Here is a 16,365-nt window from a genome sequence, read left to right on the forward strand (position 1 = left end):
CCAATCACACAACCACAAGGATGCATGGTGCTGGGCATTCTGAAGACAAGCCACGCAGAGTGCAGAAGCCCTTATCGGAACACGCACACACACTCTTCCCAGGCCAAGAGAGAAGGAGACCACTGGCAGGAGATAAAAGCAGGTTTATTTGTGCTCTGGGGCCAGGGATGCCTAAGGTCTGAGTAAAGGCAGCTCAGCTGGTTCTCACGGCAGAAAGGGCAGGCCAGGGCAGTGAGAAGGCGTGACTCAATGCTGAAGCCAAATCTTTGCATCTCAGAGTCCCTGGCCAGAGACCTCTGGAGTCAGTTCTGGGAGGGCCCGGGGATATAGAGGGGTCTCCAGTGTCCCCTGGGGTCTTTGTGCTTTTGCCAGGATTTGGGGGGGGAATGATCTGGGGGTAGGGAGCCTTGAATGCACAGCCTTCATTTCAGTAACGACCATTTAATTTGTTCCTTGGCAGACTGAAGAACCTGGGTGGGGTGGGGTGTGGAAGGTTGAGAGAATTACTAGGGGGAATGTCAAGTATGTTAACAACTGCAGTGAGGGGGAGGTCTACAGCCACCTTCTCTAAGTGTCCCTGCAATCCCCGGTCACTAGGTGGCAGCAGCTCACCTCTGCCTGGTTTCAGTGGGGACAGGCCATCAAGACTGAATGAGCAGCTCACACTGGCTGCAGCCAACCACCAGTCCAGGCCAGAACCTGCCCAGCCCTCCAGTTCCTGCATCTGCAGCCAGGGTGTGGCAGCAGCCCTGTCTCCCCCGCACCAGGCCATGCGAGCTCCAGCCCACAATGCCACATCCGGGCAGAGACGCCCTGGCCTGACGCTTCCTGAGCCCAGACACCTCAGCAAACCCCTAGCTCTGGACTGGGCTGGCAGTGTATCCTCAACACCCCACCCAACCTGCTGCTGATGTGGCACAGCTGGCAAAGGGTTCCTGGCCAGAGTCTGCCGGGGGACACCTGCGCTCAAATGTGTTCACTCTCACATCCTGCTGAAATGGCCTCAGTCCCATGTTTATACAAATCCATGACAACATGGTGGGGACCCCAGGTATGTCCCTCAGATGGCTCCTCCAGCCATCAAGCCTCATTCCTTTCTGAAGAAGGCCCATCCCACACTGTGTGTCCCTTCCTCCTGCCCTCTCTTAGGGACAGCTTAGCCCTGGGGTTCTCCTTCTCCCAGCTGGAATCTAACTTTCTCTTCTTTCCATCTCCCATTCACTACCTGCAACTTCCTTGGTTTTTACTCAAGAATTTCATTTAAAGTGCTATGTCTTCATTCTTTCTCCCTTTGGAAAATAGGATCTGTGCTAAGAGCTTTCCATGTATTAGCTCATCTAATTCTCATAATAACTCTGTGAGGAATGTCGTGTGATTATGTGAGGCCCAGAGAGGTTGAGGAACTTGCCCTCAGTGACCCAGCATGTAGGTGATAAGGTCGAACATATATCCTGGGATGACTCACGCCAGCAGCCCTGTTCTTAACTGCCCTGCTCTTTGCTCCTTAACCTCCTTGGCCTGAGAATTGCCACAGGGCTGCATTCACCTCAGTGGGGTAGGAGGAGGCATGGGGAACCGGGAAGGGGAGAGGCAGAGTAGGCACAAAGGGCAGTCACCGGACAGTGGGCACCACTCCTGGGGCTCCACACGGGACGGCACAGGCCCATCTCGGCCTGGGCCACCACAGCAGGAGGAAGTTAGTGCCAGGGCAGGAAGCTCCATAAAAGCAGGGTTAGTCTGGGCAGAGAGACCTGCGGGCAGACAGAATGGAGGCCAAGCCTGACAAGCAGGAAGTCTGCACACTGGGAAACCAGTCAGGCCACAGATCCGGAAACCTCCCCCCTGCCCCACATGCACCCCTCAGACAGGACCACGGCGGGGACTGGCAGGGGTAGACTTTTCCACAGTCAGGTCACTCGGGACAAGGTGGCAAGTGGTGAGGATTAGACCCTGTCATGGGTCTAAGGGTCTCTTAACAATCTCAGTGTTCACCTTAAACAGCTAGGGGTGAGGGTTTGGAGGAAAACTCTCTTTGGTATCTTCTCCGGTCTGGAGGAAGCATCAGAAGCCTGAGCTCCCAGACTGCCTTGGGGAACAAGTGACCCAGCTCTCTCCAGGGTGGGCTCATCCTGGGTTTCAATCCAACTACATCAAGCCAGAGATGAGGTGAGCTGCTGGGAAGTCATCCATCATTTATTAATACCCAGCTCCACATCACCTCGGGGACCCTAGAAGCCTCCAATGACTGTCTCTAAGAGGTGGCCTGTCACTGCCTCATCCCTTCCCCCCTGCACCCCTGATTTCTCAGCTTTGACAGCCCCCTGGGTCCCCTCTGGGATGCTCTGCTCTCCTCTCTCTAACCCATTTCTGACCAAGGCAGACAGAGGGGGCCTACCTGGGCCACGCTGTGTTCAGTCAAGCCGCTGTCATCTGCCTGCAGGGAAGCAGAGTCAAAGGTGGTCAAGCCAGGGCAAGGGTATTGGATGAAGAAAGAGAGGCGAAGGAAAGAGGCTTGTGGGGGGCAGCGGTGAGGGGAGGCAGTGATTAGAGGATCACAAACTGGATGTGTATCACACTTAGTGGAAGTCCTAGGGCCTGTCATTTAGAAGCCAGGACCCCCAAGGCCGTCTATGGTGTAAGGTGGGCAAGAGATTGATGGGGGAATAAAGATGAGAGGAAAGGTTTCATCCAAACATGAGAAGCCAAACTAGGCAGGGAGATTCCATCTATACCCCAACTCCAGCTCCAAGCCCAAGGCAGCCACCTGGTGTCTCTGAGGACTGATTTATTTCCCCAGTCGGTGCTTTCCACCAGGGAGGATGGTGAGGTGTTTGTCTCTCTCTACAGGGGGAGAGGACAGAGATCTCTTTTACTAACCAATACCCCCCAGACTGCCACTCCCCCTACAAATGCATCTGCTTACTGGTTTCTTCTGCTGGAGGAGCTTGTACTCCCACCATCCGGGTCCTGCAGCCCAGACACAGGGAAGACAGGAGGTGGGGAGGATGGGAAGGGCAGCCTGGGGGAGGTGGGAGTGAGGGGGGATACAGCGTGACTCTTACCCTAAAATTCACTTTCTGGATCACTTGCTGGGGGTCACTCTCCAGAATCACACTACAAGATGAGAGAAACCAAGAGGAAAATTAACCACATGCTTCGCCCCTCTGCCTCCTTTCCTTGCTAAGCCCTTCCCTCCCTTGCCATATCCTGCAACATCCTCCCCTCAAGGTACCTTACTGCTGCTATTGCTCAAGTTAGAACTCCCTCACCACGGAAAGCCTTCAGCCCAGATTCTCACACACTTGAGCAAACACTTAGAGGTCAGGTGAGGGCAGTCCAGTCTAGAATGATCAGGTTGTCAAAAGCAGGGGTTCAAAAACTCAAGAGCTCTAGAAAATTCACTTCACCTCTGGGTCTAGGGATGGATTCAGGTACAGTGAAGGGGGGGAGGCCCCTCTGAGGTCTCTATCTTGTTTCACTATTATTTTATACCATGGAACTCCCAAAATCAGAACCTACCTTCCCTTTTGATAGACCCAAACGTGGAGGCTTTTCTCAGCTAGTTGGCAACTCTCTCATGCCCTGGGGGTGCTCTGGGGCCATGTGTGGGTATGTGCAGGGGTGAGGGCTGGTCACTGTGGGGTAGGGCCCATGGGGACTGAGTGAGGCTCCTCCAGGGCAGAAGGAAGTGAACAAACACTTCTTGAGAGCCTCTTCCAGGCTCCTCACAGGGGCACTTGCAGCCCCAGGTCCCTCACCAGAGGTCCTTTACACAGACATCCCAGGCCGAGGCTCCAGTTCAGCTATTACCTCCACTAACACTTCCCTGATTTTTTTTTTCCATTTAGTAATTTTTTATCTACTATTTTTATGTATGTGTGTATATATATATACACACACACACATATGTGTGTGTATATGTGTGTGTGTGTCTGTGTATATATACACATACACATTTTTATTGAAGTATAGCTCCTGATTTTCACTGGGGGGAAACTGTGAGTCCCTCAGCAGGCAGAAACTGGGCCTACTAGGGTTACAGACCAGAAGCTGATAAAGTTTACAACCTCTCTTGCAAGGAAGGGCCCCTTTTAAGGCCCTGCACCTCATTTTGTATCTGTAATTGCGTGTATGTGAGTTTTACTTAAAGAGGTTCCACGGAAGTGTATTCACAAATCGTATATTCCACAAGACCTGGTCTTATTCCCCTCACTGTTCAGTCCTAGCAGTTAGCACAAGGCCTTGCAGTAGCAGGGGGTCAACAGCTACAGAGCGAAGGAGGGAGGATTCCACAGTACCCCAGCCCCAGAGCCTCTGCCCCCCCGCAGTGTGGTATAGGGCCATGGAAAGAGCAGTCTCTCAAAACACGTACATGGCTTTAAATCTCGGCCCTGCCACTCCCTCGCCACGTAATCTTGGGCAAGTCACTTGAATCTCTGAGCCTGTTTCCTCATCAGTAAAATGGATGTAATGATAAGAGGCATGTGGATGTCTTCAAGATGAGCAGTTTCCATTATCCTTTGCCCCAGAGCCAGAACTTTTTTTTCTCCCTGAATATTGCCCCCCAAGGAAATTCACTAACCAACCCTTCTCATAAGAGCTCCCAGCTTCCTAAGGATATAATTGTATACCAACAGGAGGAAACGTTTATAGAAAGAGAACCATGAGCTTCACCTGCATAACCTCATTTAACCCCACACCCTTTGAGGTGGTTCCTTTATCATCACCATTTGAAAGATGGAGAAAATATGGAAAATAAGGAACTGGCCCAGGTCATGCATCTAGCCAGTGTTGGAAAGGTCATCTAAGAGCGGGAGGTGTGGTGGTAGCAGGGCTCTGCCTGAGTGAAGTCTTTCCAGGAAGGGGCAAGTTTCTGTGCTGCCTGCTTTTCCTGGGCACTGGAGAGCAAACCGTTCCCCCCAGACCCTGCCTAGTCAACAACCAGCCATAGTTTGACATCAGATTACTTTCTTGTGTGCTTGACTTTGGCCTACACTGAAGTCAGTCTCCAAACTCATGAGTGGCATGGGGGGATGGGATCACCGGGAATATGCTGCAGGAAGGGAGGGAGAAGTTGGCCAGAGAGCCAACAATGTGCTGGGTGCAATCGAGAGCTGATGACCCCCAAAGGCACCTCCTGCTGTGAGTGTCCCTGACCAGCCCCTCTCTCCCCACTCCTCACCCGCCATCCACGATCTCATCCAGCACCAGGAAGGCTCCGTCCATGTTCTCCAGCAACCAGCGCTTCTCCACGTTCTTCCTGAAGGCAGACACAGCTTCAGAACCTCCCCGCAGTCAGGAGGAGCTGGGTCCCCGCCTAGGTGGGCAGACCCTCTCTCTCCAAAGATTGCCTCACTTCCCACCCTGCCACAACAAGCACAGGAAGGAGAATGTCAAGGGCAGTGAAGGCAGCACCTGTGCAAGGGATTCCAGCACAAAGGCTCTGCTTCTGTCAGCTCCCCCTACCCAACCTCCCACACTTTGGTCACTGACCCTATGCCCACCCTAAGGTATTTCATAGCAGTTCAGTTCAGCTCTACCATAGTTAATTGTGTCGACTGCGGACATTTATCGTTGGGTTATCCGAGTTCGGCTTGCCCAGGCTAGATCACTGAATCGGGGTGGAGGGAAAACCACCCTGAGCTTCAAGTCAAACCTGAATTTGAATCTCTGCTCTGACATAAATAGCTTGTAACCTCAGGCAAATCACTTAGCTTCTTTAGGTCTCATTTTCTGGCTATAGCCACGTGTGATCAGGTAAAAGGCAGGGGCCTTGCAGTAGGATGCTCTGGCTCCAGCCTTAGTCTTGTGGGGACCTCAGGAGAAAACCAGGTAGGAAGGGCCCTGCCTCTGTGATGTATCAAGGCCTAAGGGGATGGGGGCCTTGGAGGACAGAGGACATCACTTACATCACTCACCTTAACACGTGGTTCAGGGACTCAAACAGGCAAGTGAGCACAGACATGAGCATCAGCTGGGGGTGGGCCGACACAGGAGGAGGAAAACAAGAGACTTGAGTTTGAGAAGGCCGAAAGGGAACCTCAGAGCCTATCTGTGTGGGCAGTGGTGGGCAGCTGTCCCTTTTCCCATAGGACAGGGCTGGAGCCTGAATGCAGCCTGACCTGAGAGGGCGCCTCCCCGTGTTTGGGTTGGGAAGCACTGGAGTGCCCACTGTGGGAAACTGAGTACATCCTTCTCCAGTGATGTTTAAGAAACAAAGTGAGGTCCTGGGTTCAGTCCCCAGTACCTCCATTAAAAAAAAAAAAAAGAAAGAAAAATAAAAAGACAGAAACAAAGGGTCCCTACAGAGGACTTCATTTCTGGTACCCAAGGAATCTAAGGGGCATCATGGGTATGAATTATTCCAAAAAGAACCATTCTGGCTGCTCCCAGTCCCCCAAAGCCTAGAAGGAGAGGTACCAACAGTGAGCCTTCAGAGCCCAGCTTCTACCCCAGACTCTAAGCCATTCCCCCACAGACAGACCCTCCTTGTCACCCCAACCTCCTGAATTCACCTCATTCTCGGAGGATGAGCCCACCACATACAGGAAGAGGTCAATGCTGCTCTTGTAGACGATGGTCATGCCCCCCAAAAACGCAATCTCACCTGGAAGTGAAGGGAACTTTCAGTCTGGTCACCTCTGCCTGATCCCTTGTCCCCATCTCCAGCTCTGCACCTCTCCCTCTATTTCTTTCTTCCCTTTCCAAAGAAACTTTAGAAAGCCTAGAACCTTTGGAAAGACGAGCACTAGGGACACCACCATTAGGCTACTCTGTGTCCCTTCCCCCAAGACTCCACTCCTTTTCTAGCAACTGACTGCCTCATTCCGAGGAGTCAACAAACCCCGTTCAAGGTCAACCTTCCACCCCCATATGCAATGCCTTGCACCAGCCCCAGGCTGGTGGGGGACCCACAACACAGTTGTCCTCTTCCACTGAGGGAGAGGTTCAGGTGTGCTGGAAGGTGGGGGGGGTTGGTTTGAGAAGAAGGGGAGTGAAGGCACACTGGAGGAAGGGAGAAAAGAACAGCTGGGAAGGAGAGAAAAAGCACCTCTGAAGAAGAAAGAATGCCCTGTGGGTGTGTGAGGCCGATGGGGACAGATGTGTCCAGATGGAGAAGATGACGTTGTGCATCTGAGGGTTCTGGGCGAGGAAGAGGCGGACACTTACTGTCAGTCCGGCTGGTCTTGTTGAAGACATTTTTCTCGAAGGCCATCTGCTCCTTCATGGAGGGGAATGTGTCATCATAATACTATGAGAAAGGGAAGGAGAAAAGGTGACAGCTGTTCCACAGGGCCTGGATGGATGGCAGGGAGTGGTGGGTGCTAGCCAAGCGGGACTCTGTTGCCGTTCCCCGTCTCCTCTTTACTGCCCTCTTGGTCCATCTGCTCATTGTTTCCCCATAAATACAAATTCTGAGCAAAGAAAGTCATAGAAAGGAGAAGAATTCTGAGGCCTGCTTTTGGAGTTCTCTCCTGATTTCTTGGAGGCCTCTGAACATTCAGCAGATGTGCAGTGAGCTAAAGACTGGCATGGTCACTTGGTCACAGTTTCTACACTAACCGGAGTTTGCAGGAAAGATGGCAGAGCCAGGGGCCCTTTAACACAATAACAATCACAACAGCAACTTTATTATCCACATTATAGAGATGGGGAAACTGAGATGTGAAGAAGTCAGGTAGCTCCCCTGACATCTCACAGTTGTAAGGGGCAGAGCTGGGTTTCAACAGCAACGATGGTCTGACCTCAGACAGGGTTATGGTGAAGATTAAATGTCTAAGGAAAAGTTCCCAGCACACACCGCCTAAGTTAATCAATGCCGTTTTGTTTGGGTTTGCTGACTCTCTGACTCAGCTTCTGCATCTGAACATGGATGTGAGCTGCTGGGAGGAAGCCCTGGTATTGGTACTGCTGAGCTACCTCGGACCATCTGCTGGGGCAAGGGATGCTCAGCTCAGCTTTCAATCTCCTGCATGTGGATTTTGCCACTTAGGACCCCATCTGCAAAATAGTAGTCTCCCTGCCAGCCACTGCTGTGGTGAACAAGTTCATTTGAATGCCATGAAGACAAAAAGTTTCAGCCTCAAACAAATGAAAAATCTATAATGCATTTCATAACTAGTTTAGGTACTACAGCTCTACTCTACTTAATTGTGTTGATGGTAAACATTTATTTTTGGATTATTCTAGTTTGGTTTATCCTGGCCACGTTCACTAGGATAGAAGCAAAATAACTGTGCAGTGAACTGCAGTGAAAAACCGCCCTACTAAGCCTCAAGTCAAAATACCTGAGTTTGGACCTCTGTTCTCATATTAGTATCTGTGACCACCTCAGGCAACTCACTGAGCTTCCCTACACCGCATTTTCCTCATTTGTGAAATGAAAGTTGGATTACATAGTCTCTAAAGTCCTGTCTGGTTCTAAAGGTTTAGTGGTAACCGAGCTGTAGAAGAAAAGTGGAGGTTGCTTGTTTAGAATTTGGGGACTAGAACTCCTGGGTCCCAGGCCAGTGGAAAGGATGGGGAGAAGACATGGTAGGGAACATGAGTAGAAAGAGACTAGACAGGCTTCCCCTTCAGGGACCAGCAGTCTGACAAGGCAGGAGGATGGACAGGATGACCTTTGGAAGGGTCTCAGCTGAGATGCTCTGAGTCACAGAGTCTACAGTGGGGTCTCTGTGACAGGAGACAGAAGAGTCCCTTCTGTGCTTGGGGCTGTGGCACAGGGTCTTCAGGGGCCCTCCGGTGAGGGCGGGAGGTTACCTTGGCCAGCAGGCGGTGTCCGTCATTATCTAGGATGAAAACAGCCTTGATGGTGTAGAGGGAAGGTTCCTGCAACTGACATGGGGGAAGAGAAGAGCTCCGTTGGCCCCTGACTCAAGGCAGACTCCCTGTCATTGGCTCTATGGGATCTGCTGGCACCAGGAGTCCATCCTCAGGCACCAGCAACCCCAGCCACAAAGGTCCACAGCTGGTTCCGGCCCAACCCTGTGCCACGTGGGCCACTTGGGTGCCCTGCTCCTCTCCCAGGCAGATGTTCCACTGCAGGCCCGGATTGGGCGCTGTGCCCATGGGGTGCAGAAGGTCCTTCCGGGCCCAAGTTCTGTCATGCACTGACTGCTCCAGAGCCCGAGTCGGAGTGTATCACAGAACCTGGGCCGGGGGGGACAGCGGCGCCGAGCCTCCTCCTCCTCCAGCGGCCCTCGGCCGAAGCTGGACCCGCGCTCTCCGCGCGCCCCCAGCCCCCCGGCCCGGGTGGCCTCCAGAAGCACGCCCGACAGCCCACGGCCCGGGACGGCCCCTCTGCTCCCGGGACCTCCGGGAGAAGCGCAATCCAGCTCGGCCGAGCCGTGCCCCAGCCCGCTCCGACTGCGGCAGAACGTCGCCCGCGCGGACGCAGACCGGCCTCCTCGAGAACTTTTCTGCCTGTGCGGGCGCCGCCCCTCCCCGGCCCGTCCTGGCGGCACCAAGTTCCCTGGCGTCCGGCGAGCGGCTCGCGAGCTGGCGCACCCCCCCCCCCCACGCCCCCAGCCTCTCTGGCTCCCGCCGCCCGCTCCGTACCCGCAGCCCCGCGGGATCCCCGGCTCGGACGGGCGGCGCCGGGCCCCCGGCCCGGGCAGCCGCGGCCCCCTCCCCCGGGTGCGGACGTGGCCAGGCCTCCGGCCGCTGCATTCCGCTCGCCGCCTCGCGCTGACAGCGCCGCCCCGCCCCGCGCCCGCCGCCCCCCGAGGCCGCCGCCCGCTCCCTCCCCGGCGGCCGCCGGCCTCGCGCCCGCCCCCCTCTGCCCCTCCGCGCGGGTGCTTCCTTTCCCCGCGGCCTTTTCCTCCTCGCCCCCTCTTCCCGCCCTCTCCGCCTGCGCCCACACCCCAGCCCTCCTCCCCCCACCTCTCCTTTCCCTCGCCCTCCGCCCCTCAAAGCCCAGAGCTCTCGGCATCCTCCGTGTCCCAGGACCGGCCCCTCTTTCCCCTCCTAACTTCTCTCTGGCTTGTGGGTTTGGTTTGCATCGACGTCCGCAGGCTGTCGTGAGGCCAGCAGAAAACACGGGCGAAGTCCAGTCTGTCTTTTGACTCCTGGTAGGTACCGTGGGGACAGATGTATCAGGTCATCCTTTGGGTCTCAGAGACAGCTTCTAGCAGTGGGAGCCGATGAGGACAGTTCTAGAGGAACCCCTCTGTGCAGAAGAAGTTCTCCCACTCCTCTCACACGACCTGGGCAAGGGAGCCATGGTGCCCGGACACCTCAGCAGAATTCTCCCAAGACACAGGCACGACAGGACACAATCTGAAACGAGACAGATGCCTAGCAGCATAAATGCTCCACCAGTGAATGGCGTCAGGCTTTCCCATGTTTGGGTGCCTTTGGTCTGAGTATACCAGAGGACAAGCTTTCCCTTCAGGATCCTCGAGGCCAGTGGCAGATTCACACTTGAAGGGTACGGAGTTCACAGTACTTACCCATTTACCCATCACAACACCAGGCGTGCATTTTACACTTCAACACTATCCCATACATTATCTAAGAGGGCTCACACCTGTGAAGTAGGTGGTCTCACCCCCATTTTAAGGAAAGGGAGGCTCCAGGTTTATGTGACCTTTTCAAGACTGTTTAGCTAATAAATAGTTGCATGGAGGTGGAACCCAGGTTTCAGACTAAAAATTTCCTCCCTCTTCTTCTCTTCAGGTCCTCTTATGCTGGGTGCCACACTCCCTCATCCCAGATGGCTGGGGGATGGGGTTTTCCTCTGCTGACTAGTACCAAGTCTTCTCATTCTTCATCTCAACTTCAGTGTCATCTCTAAAAGGCCCTCTCTGACAAGCACCGAATCTAACTTCGTAGGTCTCTGCTGTCCCAGTTTCTAGCTCAGCACCCTACATATTTCTTTTATTGTACTTTTCTTAATCTCTAAATATCATTTTTACTAATTTGCCCCAGACAGAGCCTGGCACGTAATAGGTCCGACGAAACCATATTTTATATGCTGGACAAAGTCTGAGTGCCGTGTAGCAGGTACGTTTTTAGCCACTGTGATGGAACAGTAGCCAACATAAGATCTTTGCTCGCATGGAGCTTATTCAAGTGTTTGTGTGTGCACGAATTTCTGTGCAAGACAGAAAATACACAGGTAAATGAATAAAATAGATATGTGAGCTGGTGATAAGTGCTATGAAGAAAAATAGAGCAGGAATGGGTATCAGGAATGTAAGGGGTGGGGAGAGGCTGGACAGTATGCCAGTTTCATGAGGGTCATTTGAGAAAGCCTTCAAGAAGGTGACATTTGAACAAAGAGCCGAAGGAGGTGAGGGAGCGAGCCACACAGACATCTGAGGAAACATCTATCGCACCTCCTTTTGTGATGACTTAGAAGGCATCTGAATCTTCCCTGCAGGCTACCAGAGCTATAATAATGAACATTAATCAGCGCTACTTGGTATAATGAGGGGAGAAGACACAGTACTTTATTTGTTTGGATTCCAGATCATCAGAAGTGATGTCAGTGGTCATGTCAGCTCAATATGTTATTAAAAATACTGATTTGATTATTTTGATGCTTTAATATTTCTGTGAGCTAGTCCATTATTAGCTCATATTTACAAAGACAGCACCAGAAAGCTTCCAGTGGCATTTCCTAGCCTCTGTGTGGCATATGGTACCCACAGTGGGAGAGGGTCAGCTTGTAGAAGAAGGGAGGAGGAAGACAGGGGACCTAGAGAGCTGGTGTGCTCTGCAGAGAGAGGTAGGTGGGTAGTTAGTTACAGGAGAGTGGTTGACAAGACACTGGAGAGAGGTAGAGGGGTGGGGGGTGAGAGAAGGCTGGGAAGGAAGTTGAGGACCTACAAATCCTCAGCACCACCACCTGCACCACCTGGGTTGCTATTGTTAAAGTCACCAGGATCTCTTTACAGCTTAAGTGCAGTGGTGACTAAGTAAATTCAGTGTGCTCAAGTAGAACTTTTCAAGGAAGAGATTTTTCCCCAATGATGGCTCCTCCCCAGTCTCCCTCAACAGAGACCCCAGAACTCCTTTCCCTCCTCTGGGCCCCACTTTGATGGGATTCTGTGTAAAAGCACAAGGTCCATGTGTAGTGTCAGGACAGTGTCTCCCATGGAGCATCACCCCAAAAGGACTTAAGTGTAAGCCTGGCAGCCCTTGAGAAGCGTGTAAGTGCAGCAGAAGAGAAGACCCTGGAGAGCCTCCCGGAATGAGGAAGCCAGAGCTGGGTTCAAAAGCAGTTTCCTTGCTGTTTCTCAGCTCTCAGCTTCCTTGGGTTGGGGTGGGGGAGCCCAGGGGGGAGGTGCTGTGTGCAACTCTACCAGCTGGGGTCTATGGAGGAGCTGGACTCAGAATGTTGCCAAGTCCAAACTTGTTCTGCTCGCTGCATGCCAGGCCAATAAATCGGGAGACAAGGTGTTGGGGCAAGGAATAATGACTTTATTCGGAAAGCCGGCAGACCGAGAGGATGGCAGACGAGTGTCATGGAGAACAATCCGACTCCAGTCAGAATACAGGCTCCTTTTATACAAACAAACAAAAACTGGGGAGGAGGTGTGGTTCGTTGTTGCAAACTTCTTGCTGCAGGAATTCTTTGTTCTTGTAGGTGTCCCTGTGGGTCAGGCCATGGTGTCCCTGTAAACCTCCAACAAGCAAAGGTTATTCTCTATTTTGCAACTTGCCAACTCTACATAAATGTAGAAGTGCTAACATCCTTAAAAGGTCAGAGCCCCTAGAATAGGCTCTCCTGTATATTTCAGGCTAAAGGCAACATTGTTTTACAAAAGGTGCACAGCTAGCAAAACAGCCTAGAAAGCAGGGCACAGTGGTTAAAACTAAAGGAACAGACCCAATATAGTCAGATTTGTTCTCCTTTATTACAAGAATTGGTAGTAAAAACACATACACATATGTCTCTGCCCTTTGGCGTCTCTAGGAGCCTAGTGATTCAAAAGTGTCCCCTCTGGGCCTTGGTGTATCTTGGAGGTGAGACCATCCCATTTCCTCTGACTCACCCGCCTGCTGCCGTATTCTGTGCTGTCTGTCCTAGGATTTTAGCATCTGTTCTTGTGTGAGAAGAAGAAACAGCTCCCTCGGGTAACAGCCTCTCTCTATCCTTCCTGCTATAATGTCAAGAGGGGGAGGTGTGTGTGTAGTGTGAGGTGTGTGCTTGTGGAATCCTCCAGAGAGAAAACAAAAGCTTCCCTGCTCTGTCGGCAGGATGTTTCCAGTTGACCATTCTAAGGACAGCTCTCATTTCTGCAACATGTTTGGCTTTCTCTGGGATAACGTTGTAGAGAGTTGAGTGAGAAAGGGACCTCACACTTAGCTCTACCCATGCATGAATGGCTTTATACACAGGATCTGATTTTTAAATGTGAATATGTACATTGTCATCTCCATTTTAGTTTAGGAGGGCCCAAATAATACGTGGCAGAGCCAGACTTGAACGCAACTCTGAATCCAAAATATCCACTCCTCCCCCCAGTAGTACCTTGCTGATTATGACATGCCGCACTGAGAGCTATACAAAGCAAATTACCCAACATTGTTTGGGACAGTGTGGTGAGACGTACGGGATGGCCGAACCCAGCTTCATGAGATGTTACACCAAGGCATGAGTGACCAATGAGGCGTTTTCATTGGATAGGTCCAGGAAGACAACATGTTACGACTGAGAAGGAGGACATCCTAAAGTCAGGTGGTGATTCTAGTCTGTGCTTGTGCATTATCGCTGCTGTTCTTTTTTACCCAACTTGGATTCCTGCTCCAAGCTAGTGATTCTCTACTCTGGCTGCACATAAGAATCACCTGAGGAGCTTTTACAAAATCCTGACGCCCCAGGCTGCTCTGAGAGACTGTGATTTAATTGGTTGGGGGTGGGACCTGGGCACTGATAGCTTTTACAAGTCCCCCAGGTGATTCTAATGTGCAGCCAGGGTTGAGAAGCAATCTTCTAAGACAGCCATGGGAAGAGTGTACAGGGAAGAGGCTAGCTTGCAGAAGAGCTTTACCTCTTTTGATGGTTTAATGGTAACAAGCTTGCTAATGATGTTTACCATGTAAGAAAGGGGGCCAGATGTCTGAATTAGTTGGAAAACTAATTGATTTCCTTGCAAAACAGGGTAACGTTTAGTATTGACAGGATGTAATCCTAGAATCTCTCAGAAGGGCGGTAAGGAAATCTCAGGCAGCCATTTCATCCATTCTGTTGGAATACTTGCAAATTGGAGAGTGAGAGTATTTATATAGACTAGGGACATTTAAAAACATGTTTATGCCGTCTGAGATGGCCTGCACTCTATGGAGTGTGCAATCTCCCTGAATAGATCTACTTTCATCTTAAAAAAATAAAAATAATTTTAAAGAAAGGAAAACTAATGGGCAACCAGAATAGCAGAAAGATTGGGTTTGCCCTTGGGGAAAAAGCAATTTCTGCCATTCCACAAGAACTCTGAGCCGCAGCCAGCCTGCCTTCCCACGTTCCCTCCTCTGAGGGTTTCCTGGCAGGTGTCATTCTCTCAGGATGACTGGAGGATGGATGTGCCTGCTGGTGGCAGCAAAAGCTTTTCCTGAGGAGGAAGGTGGGTCAACATATCAGATTTCAGTGTAGTTAACTGGCTCTTTTTATGACCCTAAATCCCTGTGTATTAGAACTAACCCTCTTTCTGGCTTCCCACTGCCTTCTCTCCTCTCCTGAGCAGCCTGGAGTCTCCCCGTCAAGGCCTGGTTCTACTGATGGCTCTCAGCCTCTCCCTTAGGGAGCAAGTGCATGCGCTCACTTTTTCCAGTGGTCTTCTCCCTCTGACTTAATGGATAAACCAGGACTGATGACACATCAGCACGGGATCTTTCTTTTGCTTCTTGGGTAATTGTCCTATTAACAGCTGTCCCAGGCAAAGAGGGGGGAGGAGGAGTGTTGTGGGGGAGGGAGGCGGGTAGCTTCCCCGGTGAAGATGGATACACCCTGGATTTCACAAGGTTAATCAGTGGGTTCTGCGAAGGAGGTTTGCACCTGCTCAGTTCAGACTTGACCTGGAACTCTAGACAGAGTAGAAGACAGTATTTCAATCTCCACCCTCCAAGGAAAATATTAAATATCCTGGACACCCACACCGTGCCAGGCCTAACCACCTGCTGCTGAGACTTTATTTGCACCTACATTCTCCTCAGCCCTTGCAATGGGCCAGAAATTGTTTTCCCCTTTTTCTTCCCATCTTTCTGTAACTGCTGAGCAGGAAATTTTTTCAAACTACCCTGTCGTTCTTTAATCCAATAATACAGTTTCTGATCCATCTCTCTCCCAGTTTACACTCACTTATTATACACATTTAAACACAGTCCCTGAAGCTGGGAGGCAAAAGAAAAGGAACAGGATAGTGTGGGCAAAAACAAAAGACTCTACACCTCTCCCAGCCCCTTCTCTAAGGATTAACATGGAGCCCCTCCTATTCTCAGAGCCTGCTGCTCTCTCCACAGCCAGGACCCCAGAAAGGAGAGAAAGGAAAGGAGAGGATGGACAAGAGCGCTATCTCAACAAAGCTATAAGCCATTAAAGTGACCAAATGAATTTAGGCTTTCAAAGTGTCATGAGAGTATCACATGTTATCTCCCCAGTGTGGCAGTCCCACCCACAAATGCCATTTCAGTGAATATTTATCTTGATTCTTGTAAGTCTTATATACACTACATGACTTTATTTCTTATCCCAGGCAGCTGGTACCCAGCTATGTAGCTCAAAAGAAACTTGGAAAATACAAATGGACTGTCCCACTGTTGGTGCTAAGGTTCCCTGACTCCCCATATAGGATTGCCCAGTTGTTGCTTTTTCAAAACTATGACAGGGTTTAAAATTGTTCTGTATTTGCTGTGTCAAACAGGTGGCCACTTTTAGTATGCAATTTTTCCTTCTGTCTTCTTAAAATAGTCTTGTATTTAAGCCTGGTAACTTTAGTCTACTCTTGATATCTTTTAATGCTGTGGTTTTAAAATATTTCCTTTTCAATCCCGTTGATACATTTTTAGTTACCAATCACACCTTAACTTCTTTCTTATCCAATGGTAGTATTTACCTTTGTGGTCTTATTCAGGGGCTGAATGATCAACCATTTTCTTGATAACATGCCATATTCTTCAAAATCACACTTCCTCCAAGTATTAGTTTCTGATTTTAACAGGAACTTAATTTTTTTAAAAGTTTACTTTTATTGTAGTGTAGCTGAGTTACAATGTTAGCTTCAGGTGTGCAGCAAAGTGATTCAGTTATACATATTTTTCAGATTCTTTTCCATTATGTTATTATAAGAAATTGAATATAGTTCCCTGTGCTATACAGTAGGTCCTTGTTGTTTATATATGGTAATATAATAGGAAATT

At 50.7% G+C, this 16,365-nt stretch overlaps 1 protein-coding gene and 1 long non-coding RNA gene across 8 annotated transcripts; one reads left to right on the forward strand and one right to left on the reverse strand.

Annotated features, from left to right (window-relative positions):
• Positions 1-123: 123 nt before the first annotated feature.
• Positions 124-9,719, reverse strand: COPZ2 (COPI coat complex subunit zeta 2). 2 transcript variants are annotated; one of them, XM_074342964.1, is made up of 9 exons: positions 9,562-9,718; positions 8,764-8,838; positions 7,171-7,252; positions 6,516-6,607; positions 5,919-5,974; positions 5,183-5,260; positions 3,063-3,114; positions 2,396-2,434; positions 124-470 (listed from the first exon to the last, which is right to left on the reverse strand). In XM_074342964.1, the coding sequence occupies exons 1-9, from the start codon at positions 9,670-9,672 to the stop codon at positions 423-425; spliced, it is 633 nt and encodes a 210-aa protein (XP_074199065.1). In that variant the 5' UTR covers positions 9,673-9,718; the 3' UTR covers positions 124-422. The 2 variants fall into 2 exon arrangements, with proteins under 2 accessions (XP_074199065.1, XP_074199064.1); XM_074342963.1 differs by lacking the exon at positions 124-470 and adding an exon at positions 477-1,751 and having other exon boundaries at positions 9,562-9,719.
• A 59-nt stretch (positions 9,720-9,778) lies between these two features.
• On the forward strand, positions 9,779-15,563 carry LOC105073305 (uncharacterized). Of its 6 annotated transcripts, XR_012499500.1 has the most exons (6): positions 9,779-10,073; positions 10,681-11,007; positions 12,926-13,766; positions 13,908-14,573; positions 14,694-14,857; positions 15,448-15,563. It is a non-coding gene; the product is annotated as an uncharacterized LOC105073305 (long non-coding RNA). The 6 variants fall into 6 exon arrangements; XR_012499499.1 differs by having other exon boundaries at positions 12,926-14,573; XR_012499501.1 differs by having other exon boundaries at positions 12,926-14,573; positions 15,469-15,563.
• Positions 15,564-16,365: the final 802 nt, after the last annotated feature.

Source organism: Camelus bactrianus, chromosome 16 (assembly GCF_048773025.1).
Source record: "Camelus bactrianus isolate YW-2024 breed Bactrian camel chromosome 16, ASM4877302v1, whole genome shotgun sequence".
NCBI lineage: Eukaryota > Metazoa > Chordata > Mammalia > Artiodactyla > Camelidae > Camelus > Camelus bactrianus.

Bases quoted from the DNA above. Each gene is read 5' to 3' on its own strand.
- COPZ2 (XM_074342963.1), bottom strand. From the start codon at position 9,672: ATGCAGCGGCCGGAGGCCTGGCCACGTCCGCACCCGGGGGAGGGGGCC. The intron at 8,839-9,561 runs GTACGGAGCGGG...CCCCCATGTCAG, and splicing joins GGGATCCCGCGGGGCTGCGG to TTGCAGGAACCTTCCCTCTA. The intron at 2,435-3,062 runs GTAAGAGTCACG...GCTTCCCTGCAG, and splicing joins TCCAGAAAGTGAATTTTAGG to GCAGATGACAGCGGCTTGAC.